Consider the following 9,772-nt stretch of genomic DNA (forward strand, 5'->3'; position numbering starts at 1 on the left):
AATTTGATAAATTTTTGGAACTTAATTAATAATAAAAATTAATTCATTGCAACATAAAATAAACAAAATACTTGAAATCATAATGCATAATAAATTACTCTACTTTCCACCATACACTTCTTGAATTAGTTCCTCCTTCCACGCTTCTTCAGTTGGTGTAAGTGGCGTCGTTTTGGACATAATTGCTTGCAACATATCAAATTTCATCTTCTTCTCTTGTAATTCGACCTGTTTGTTTTTCCTCTTTTCCTTTTCCCTTTCAAGCTCCAACCTTTGCTGCCGTAAATTTGCCTCAAAGCTTCTAACTTCAGTACAAGCCTGAACCTGTTCACCAATACTTAAAATTGCACTATCATGAGCAATAGCTTTTCCCTTACGCTTAGCCTTTGCTTTTTTTACCCCGTCGGGTCTGGGTATACCTCCTGATGAAAACCCACCAACGGGAACATCTCCTTCAGCTTCAATGTCAGTTCTCGATCTCTTTCCACTTCCACTGCTATCCTCGGTGTCCCCTTCCGAACGCAGTTGACAATCTTGTCGTTCCTTTAGTGACAATGCCCATCTGAGTTTCGGCCTCCACTTTGGGTCATTCTTTATCATTTCACAAGCGTGGGGAAAAACAAAATTGTGTGGTGGTTTGGTTGATATATGGAACAACTTCGAGGCCTTTTGAATTCGATCAACTTCGTTGAATCCACTTCCAGTTAATGGACCCGCTTCATCATAACAACTTGTCCATAACAGTACATCTGTCGCCATCCTTCTCCAACGGTTCTCCAAACTCTTCGCATTTCTGGGTGGTAGTATTTCTGGCTTCTTAGCTTGAACCATGTCGTACGCCGCAGATATTTGTCGCCAAATTTCAGCAGCTTTCATGCCCGTGCCCACTATCGCATTTCCACTGTATTTTAAATATAGCCCAATAAGAGCTTCATCTTCTGCGACTGACCAAATACGACTAGCTTTAGCGAGTTGTTGGTTGGAACCCACCCGCATTCTTTGAGTCGACGGAGGGTATTGAGGTGTCTCAGGCACATTTTCTTCTTGGCTATCATCGTACTGAGAGTTACTTCCTTGGTAGACAGGAGGTGATTGCTCGTAATCAGTGTTTTCAGTTGGAATTTGTGGAGGTATTTCAAGTTGTGGAGGTATTTGTTGTTGTGGAGGATTTTGCAGAGAGGTGTTGCTCAATCTTTGTAGGAAAAGTTGAAATTGAGGTTGATTCATGAAATTCTCATCAAAATCATTACAATTTTGAGAAAGTATTGAGTAAAAGGGGTTATTGGGATCCATATCTATTTTTTTTTATTAATTTCAAAAACTAACACAATAATAACAATAATAATAATAACTATTATAAAAATAATAATAATAATAATAATAATAATAATAATAATAATAATAATTATAATAATAATAATAATATTTATTTTAATAATAATAATTATAATAATAATAATAAAATAATAATAATAATAATAATAATAATAATAATAATAATAATAATAATAATAATAATAATAATAATAATAATAATAATAATAATAATAATAATAATAATAATAATAATAATAATAATAATAATAATAATAATAATAATAATAATAATAATAATAATAATAATAATAATAATAATAATAATAATAATAATAAAAGGATGACTAATTATGAGGGAGAAATTGAGAGAAAATGTAAATACAACAAATTTATGTGAATTTTGGAAATATGAAAATATAGGCAAAATGGGTCTCTATTTGTAGAGAATTTTTTTTTCTAGCCGTTGGTAAACTTTTTTTTTTTTTTTTTTAATTTTATAAGCACAAAATACCTGTTACAAAATTGTTACCGTTGCAATTATCAGGAATTTCCTGATTGGTCCAACTCACCTGACAGGACGCGTGTCAGCGCCTGATTGGGCGTGCTGACGCGCCTGTCAGGGCTGCCAAAATAATTTTTTTTTGGCTTTTCCTACCCTCAAAACGCAGTGTTTTGAGGTGAAGCAAAGCATACGCTTCCTCAAAACGCTGCGTTTTGAGGTATGCTTAGCAAAAAAAAAAAAATTAAATGCAACTATGCACGTGGGGCCCACTTCTTCTTGGTCAGTTTTTTAATTTTGCCCAAACTTTGATCAAAAATTGATTTGTCCATGGGCATTTTTAATTTAGACCATTGATGGGGAGTTATTTTTTTTTATTAAACCCCAAAAATTACCCATGGGCATTTTTCTCCCCATTGGTGGCAATGCTCTTCCTCAACAAGTCCGTCTTATTTGATACAGAGTATACAATACTTCGTAAGTATTCATAAATTACTCAATGCTTATAATGTTATAATGTTAAAGTGTTACTCCCTTCGTCCCATAATTTGATGTCTGTTTCTCAAAAAACACGGTAATTAATAAGAATGGTGGAACTGTGAAAGTAGGGGAATATTCTATTGAAAATATATAGGAATAATAAAAAGTAGAAAATATTGTATTAAAAAAGATAAAAAGTAAGTAATGACTATGAGTTATTTTTAGAAATAGGCACAAGGTCGTAAAACATTTTAAGACACCCAAAAAGGAATACATGCACGAAATTATGGGATGGAGAGAGTAATTACTTGCTACTCCATATTGTTATAAAATAAATACCTTATTTTGATTTTAAGTACTAATCACATAAGTCACTTTAACCAATATTAATGAGTTCCTCAAAAAAAGGGAGATGATGATTGCATAATAGCCGAGTATTATTGATACATGATGCTCCGCATGATTCATTATCTGTAAATCTTAGGCCTTAAACCATGAGCTTGGCCTAGTCAATCTGATATACAGATTCTGACTTTCTGGGATTAGAGGGCTTAGATATACTAGCGTTTGCATATCTCAGTTAAGCCTGCAATTTTTTAAACTCAAAATGAAGGAAATAATGAATTTGGACCAAGTAACTCAGTCAGTAAACACCGAAAAACCAAACACTGTAGAACAAGAGAAGCCTTCACAACTTGATATGTTTCCATACGATCAAACTACATGTAAAGGCATTCTTTTAACAGCAAGAGCAAGCAGCACGGTGAACAGCTTCTTTGGACAGCTTTATTCAACAAGCATGCACAAATAGCTAAACTTATTCATCAAGATCATATTCCATCACTTTTTCCCGGATTTGAGCGTCATATCTTCAGTATCAGTTTTGCACAGTGCCAGGCGGTATATTTTGAAGCTCAAGTTGACAAGGCTATCGTCCAATGCATTATTAGCTCTTTCTTGAGCTTTCTTCTTCTCTTCATCAGTTAAATCCACATAAAGAAGGCTCATGTGTGGCATGTAAGCTGCTTAATTACAAGTAGATGTAGATAATCAGAGAAGATGAGAACTTGATTCAGCAGAATAATCAGGCTATTACTCTTCAGTAAAGAGATCATAACAGTAATATGATAATATCTGTGGAAATTTGAATTTCAAACACAGTCTGACCCAAGAAAATGAATAAAAGTGTCAACCATCAAACTTTTTAAAAGATATTCCGTACTGTTTAAGGGATCAGAGCACAATATAAAAAAAAGGATTTAAGGTTGCTGAGGCTCTCAAACTTAGATAAAAACAAAAAAAAAACAAAAGATTTAACATTGTAGAGTTCAACATTCAGAGTGAATGTAATACAAATGCAACAATGTCCAAACTCAAGAGCAGAACACAATTGATTTCAAATGATCAATGAAGTAGTCACGCAAAGAGAAATTCATATCAATGCATGCAAGAAGACTTCATACTTATGTTACAGTCATGAACAACATCCCAGCAGTAGCGCCTTCGACAGGGTCATAGCCTCAGCTTGAACCCCGTAGACAAAATATTTGCAACAACAGTTTTGAAGAAATTGAGGGAGGAATCTAAACGTCTATTACTTCCAAAAAAAAAGTATTCCAAAATGATTTTTCTAAAACAAAAATAATTAAATACAAAATACATTGTATAAAACTACCTAATTTTGAAATTTGAAACCAAAAGATAGCAGAAAATCACACAAAATCAAATTACAAAAAGATTCTAAACATACTCCATATGAAATCTTCAAATTATTATAGCTACAAGTAACATACAGAAGATAAAAAATTAAACTACTTTGTGAGATGAGGGAATGTTCAATAACGACATATACACTCTATACTACTAAATTCGAATGGAGATCATAACTATATTATGCCAAAGTAAGTCCTAAATTTCCTAATATAAGAAATTACAATAGGGTTATAAACGAACAAATCATAATCCAGTCAAATATACGTGCATCTCTTTTAAAGACAAAATCTATAGTAATTCCCCTGCATAGTAACCATAAACCAAACAAGTCGCACAACAATCCAGAAAAAGCAATTGAAAAAACAGATTAGATTTCATTATGTAAAAAAAAAGTGCATTTGGAACAGCCTGCTTACTTCTTATCTAATTATTTTCAAGTGAAACAAGGCTGCCTATAAAAGGCATTGCCTTACAAGCTTCACTTAGTAGCCCATGAGCTGTGATTCTTTCGAAGTTTTTGGACTCCAAATCGTACCAACCATACTCCAAACCATTTATCTGCAACAAAATTCTTCTACCATTTCTGGAGTAAACAAGAAACCTGGCATATTTACAAATCCCATTAATTTCCGGCTGCGAAATACAAAACAACTTAACCCAAGAGTCTTTGTTTCCATACTCCTTCATTACCCATAATTCAACATTTTCAATCGCCCATTTTGGCCATATAGCATCTATTGGATGTGAATTAGTCAAAAGACATAAACACCCACCTAACTCTACTAATGAAAGCGCCGAATAAAACATATAATCATAATTCAGGCATTTGAAAAACGAGAAACTTTCAGTCTGAAGATCAAATCTAGCAATAGAACACTTAGGTTGGTCCCGACAAACTAAATGATGTAAAGCCTCATTAACAAGGACTCCATGACAACCACGATGATAATAGTAATAGTACGGGATACCTTCGATACATTTCCATGAATTATCATTGAAACTATACACTTGAGCTTCATTCATGATATTATCAAGAAGTGATCCAAGCCCCTGAACAATCCTCAAAACCTTATAATCATCGTTCTTGCTATCATATCCAAACCCTAACACCCTCTTTTTAAACTTCCATTTTGGAATTTGATTGTAGGGAAGCTTACGATGGGAATTTGTAAGAGGATTATACAGGAAGATCTCATTTAACGAGAAGGTGGAGATGCAAACGACGCCGTTGCAGGAACCAATCAATTGAATCCCTTCGTGGGGTTTGAGGGGGTGATTGACCTCCGAAAAAGAGCAGTGGTTATGGTGGAAGTCGAGGTCGAGCTCGAAAAACTGTAGAGATGGGTAGGAGAGGAGGAGATGACGATCGGAGTTGGAAATTAGGGTTTGATTGAGGTGAATTTTGATAAAATTGGGGGATTTAATTATGGAATTCCATGATTTACAGACGATTTGAAATCGGAGAAGTGATTTGACTGGTAATTGTGAGAGTATTTCGGCGATTATCTCAATTGGGATTTCCGCCATTGTTGCTTCAGCTCAAGCTTTAGGGTTTAGCGGGATTTCGAACGCTAACGAAAGCTCTCTAACCATTAGATAAGTATTTAAAATATTATTCCCTTTGCAAACAGTTATCTGCACCATTTGTATTTTTTACGGACTCCTAGGAAAAACTTTTAGGAATGTTTAATTACATATTTTTGTGGGTTTAATTAACTTCTAAAATGGAGGAAAAGAAGAGAGAAAAAGTGGGCCTAGACACCTAGTTGACTAAATTTGCATGTGGGTATTTTTTTGTGGGAAAAAGGAGAGAGAATGTGATCCCTCCTTTTGGTAAATGGCTGGAATCTGTCACCAAAAAGGAGAGGGAATGTTGTTTTCCCTCTAAATTTTTGGGGTGAAAATTTTAAAATTTCAGATTTCCACCCAAAATTTTAAAATTTTGAAAATTCACCAAAATTCGAAACAACATTCACAGTTTCAACTTCACCCTAAACATAAATCTGCCCCATATATAAGGGCACCAACCATTCACATAGTAGCATTAATTACAAACTAACAGCCACTATGGCTTAGAAATTTCAGAATCTAGTTTTTTTAAAAACAAACCCCATTACATAACAGTTAATTTTGTCCAAAATATGTACTGCCTAAACTAAAGTTAGTCCTAAACTAACGGCAGCATTAGGGTTCCGCTTCTTTGAGGTCTTCACAAAAAACTTCAGCCACAAAAAACTTCATCACCTTCCTTCTTCATCTGCAAAACAAAAAAAAAAAAAAAAGGGACCACACAAATGGAAGAATATTTTGATTAGGAATTCTTTCATATTGACCAACTATTGAATGAGGGACCATATCAATGCAACAGTTCTGATGAAAGCATGGTAGAAGGCACAGAAGGGGAATACAATGAACCGGATGGGGAAGACAGTGAAGGGGAAGCAGAAATACAACCACAACCAACAAGTAGAAAGCAACTCATTGTCCAAACAAAAAGGCAAATGGTTGATGATTTCCTACTGAACATTCATCAGGGGGAACTCACAAGGGGTTTTCTGTCACAAATCGCAAGAAAGTATGGGATTCACAGAAGCACATCATTAAGGGTCTGGACGTTTGTCAAGCAAAGTATAGCAGAAGGGAATGTCATTGATGTCAGAAGCAAAAAACTTGGAAAAACAGGTCCAAAACCAAGAGACATAACAGATGAGTTCTTGCAGTCTGTGCCTTTATACAAAAGGACAACAAAGAGGAGTTATGCAGCTGCTCTTAAAATCTCACATGGATTTCTCCATAAGTTAAAGAAAAAAGACAGGTTAAGAACACATACAACAGCAAACCACCCAACACTCACATCTAATCACAAAGTGGCAAGGATGAAATGGGCACTAGAACATATTCACCCAATTCCAGCAGTAGGCAATCCTACTTTCATAGACATGCAACAGGATATTCACATTGATGAAAAGTGGTTCTATATGAATCCTGAAACTAGGAGGTTTTACCTCTTACCAAAGGAAGAAAACCCCTACAGATGTCAACAATAAAAGAGATACAAAATCAAAGCAATGTTCATGGGGGTCATTGGGAAACCATTGTATGACTGCAATGGCCACATGTTACATGATGGGAAGTTTGGTATCTTCCCTTTCACTTACCAACAGAGGGCTAAGAAGAAAAGCAAGAACAGAGATGTAAGGGTATTGGAAACTAAGGTTGTGGAAAGTGTAAACAGGGAAGAAATCAGGAAAATGCTTTTGAATAACATCATTCCAGCAATCAAAAGACAATGGCATCCAAGTCTTCCTAAGGACATAGTTATCTAGTGGGATAATGCAAGGCCTCATCAAATCCCAATGGATGAGGATTTCAAAAAAGCATGCACATCTGATGGGTTCAACATTCAAATGAAATTTCAACCAGCACAATCACCAGACCTCAATGTGCTAGATTTGAGCCTATTTAAGGTCATACAATCTCTACAATATCAGTCCTTCCCCACAACAATTGATGAATTAATAGAGAAAGTGTATGAGGCTTAGGAGTGGTTTGATCCAATACTAAACAAGTATACATGGATCACTTTGCAAGGGGTAATGAAGATGATCCTGGAAAAGGAAGGAGGCAACAACTTTAATCTACCCCATATGGGAAGAAGAGATTGGATAGTCTAGGTCTGCTGCCTGAACTGTTGGAATGTGAAAGGGGACTCATTCAACAAGCAGTTGACCACCTCAACACACTATTCATTCCAGTTAACCAAAACATGCCAGATAACACTGAGATGGAGGTTGATACAGACTAGGGACAACTGAGGACCATCATTCAAGTAAGGCATGACTTCCACACATAACCAAACAAGTACTCAAACAGATGTTTTTTTTGTCATATTAAGCAACTCTTTTTTTGCTCATGCTTTTTATGGTTTGGTTATGTGTATTTTGTTAGAATTCCTTTCTTATTTTTTAGGCAGTCATGTGATGAATGATTAGGGTGAAGGAACATTTGCATTGTTATCTTTTGTGTGGAAATGAATGAAGTTTGGAATGGCATGTTGTATTTGAATTCCATCAGATAGGTTACTTTTGTTTCATTAAGGAGTTGTAAGGTGGATACCTCAACAACAATTGTGAATCACAATTGTTGGAGCTTAACCACCCTACACATCCAACTCAAAGTGAGTCCCTTCATCATTTGGAATGTGTTGATTAGCATATGAATGATTGAGGGACTCATACACACATATCAGATACTGAGGGACTCATCCACAGACTAATAGGCACAGACTTGCAAGAACTAATTGGGATCTATTGAATGAGACTGGTTAGGCACCAACATATGCCTCATCATGCATCAAACAAGCATTCCCTTGGCTAACATGGGACTCATTAAAAGATCAGAAATCAAACAGAGTTCACACAAGTCAACCAAACATAGTGTACACAAGTGCAATGACCAACATACTCAGCATTAACAAGCATAAACCAACAACGCAGTACACAGAGTCAAATCAATCATCATTATCAACACACACCAGCTTCAACAAACAGCAAATAACCATCATTGTATACATATGTCATACCAGCAATTAACCATAAGAAAAAATAAGGGACTCAAAAAAATATTAACCAACTAAGTTATTAAACCCATTTCAAAATCAACCATCAAAATAATAAAAAACAATCAATAAGTTAGGGTTGAGGAATAGTTACGCTGCGCTGATCAGTTGCTGGGAGGGAAGTCATTAGGGTACTTGTCCCTAAGGTAAGCCATATAGCAAGGGTCCTAATCGCTGTAGTCCTCAGTAAAAACAGATCTAACCCTTTTCTTCCCTTTAGAGTTGCTGGAAGAGGCAGCAGACTTGAAGGACTCAAGCAACACCCTTCCCCCCCGGAACAGGAGAGTCAGGGAGCACCACCAACTCAACAGGGGGCTGAGGAACTTTGACCAGAACACAGTCACTCATCTGAAGACTCTTCGACCACCGCAACAGCGGTTGAAGAGCCTTGACCATCCTCTGCACCTAGATCGGGACCCATTTCACCACCCTTAGCCTGTTCGATGGCTACATCTGGCCCATCACCCTCCAAAGAAGCGTCCTTCTCTTGTTCCTCATCGCTGGAAACGTACTCAGACAATTTTGCTCCGATCTTCCCTCGAGTGTAGTACCGGAAAAAGGAGTACAACGGCGAACAGGTTTGAGGTTCCCACTGCCTCGCTGCAACTTGTATAGCGTAGAACCGTCAGATCTACGCTCAGGGGTCTTGTTTTCAGGGGACTCATTTGGTTCTGGGTTCATTTTTCCAGAGAGAGAAGAGAAAAACTAAAATTAGGGTTTTGCAGGAGAGAGAACAAGAGAGAGAGTGAGAAAAATGAAAGAGAATGGAAGGGTTTTGATGAAGTTCTGGAGAAATCTCTAGAAATAATGAAGGATAGCAGCATAATCGAGAGAAATTCAATGAAGATCATTGAATGAGGTAGTTAGGAGATGAGAGGTTGTGTGTGTGAGACTGTTTGAGGGATTTATTTTTTGGTGGGAATCATTAGATTGTGTTAGATTATTAGGATGTAATTGTGTCTAATTAAAAAAGAAAAGTAAGGGTAAAAACGTCTATTTACCATTAATTTTTTACTAAAAAAGGAAAGAAAAAATTTTGTTGCACATAATAGAAGCACCCATATAAGGCAAATGATGCAGATAATTGTTTGCGGAGGGAGTAAATAAAGTGGTATTAATTTGGGAAAGCATGCGTCGATTGATTT

The 9,772-nt window shown here is 36.0% G+C and overlaps 1 protein-coding gene across 1 annotated transcript; it reads right to left on the reverse strand.

Annotated features, from left to right (window-relative positions):
* Positions 1–2,643: 2,643 nt before the first annotated feature.
* Positions 2,644–5,595, reverse strand: LOC145635026 (F-box protein CPR1-like). The gene is made up of 2 exons (XM_081686331.1): positions 4,426–5,595; positions 2,644–3,318 (listed from the first exon to the last, which is right to left on the reverse strand). Exon 1 carries the CDS (start codon positions 5,534–5,536, stop codon positions 4,433–4,435), a length of 1,104 nt encoding a protein of 367 aa, XP_081542457.1. The 5' UTR covers positions 5,537–5,595; the 3' UTR covers positions 2,644–3,318; positions 4,426–4,432.
* Positions 5,596–9,772: the final 4,177 nt, after the last annotated feature.

The sequence above is a fragment of the Chenopodium album genome, chromosome 6 (assembly GCF_948465745.1).
Source record: "Chenopodium album chromosome 6, dcCheAlbu1.1, whole genome shotgun sequence".
NCBI classification, from domain to species: Eukaryota; Viridiplantae; Streptophyta; class Magnoliopsida; order Caryophyllales; family Amaranthaceae; genus Chenopodium; species Chenopodium album.

Bases quoted from the DNA above. Each gene is read 5' to 3' on its own strand.
- LOC145635026 (XM_081686331.1), bottom strand. From the start codon at position 5,536: ATGGCGGAAATCCCAATTGAGATAATCGCCGAAATACTCTCACAATTA.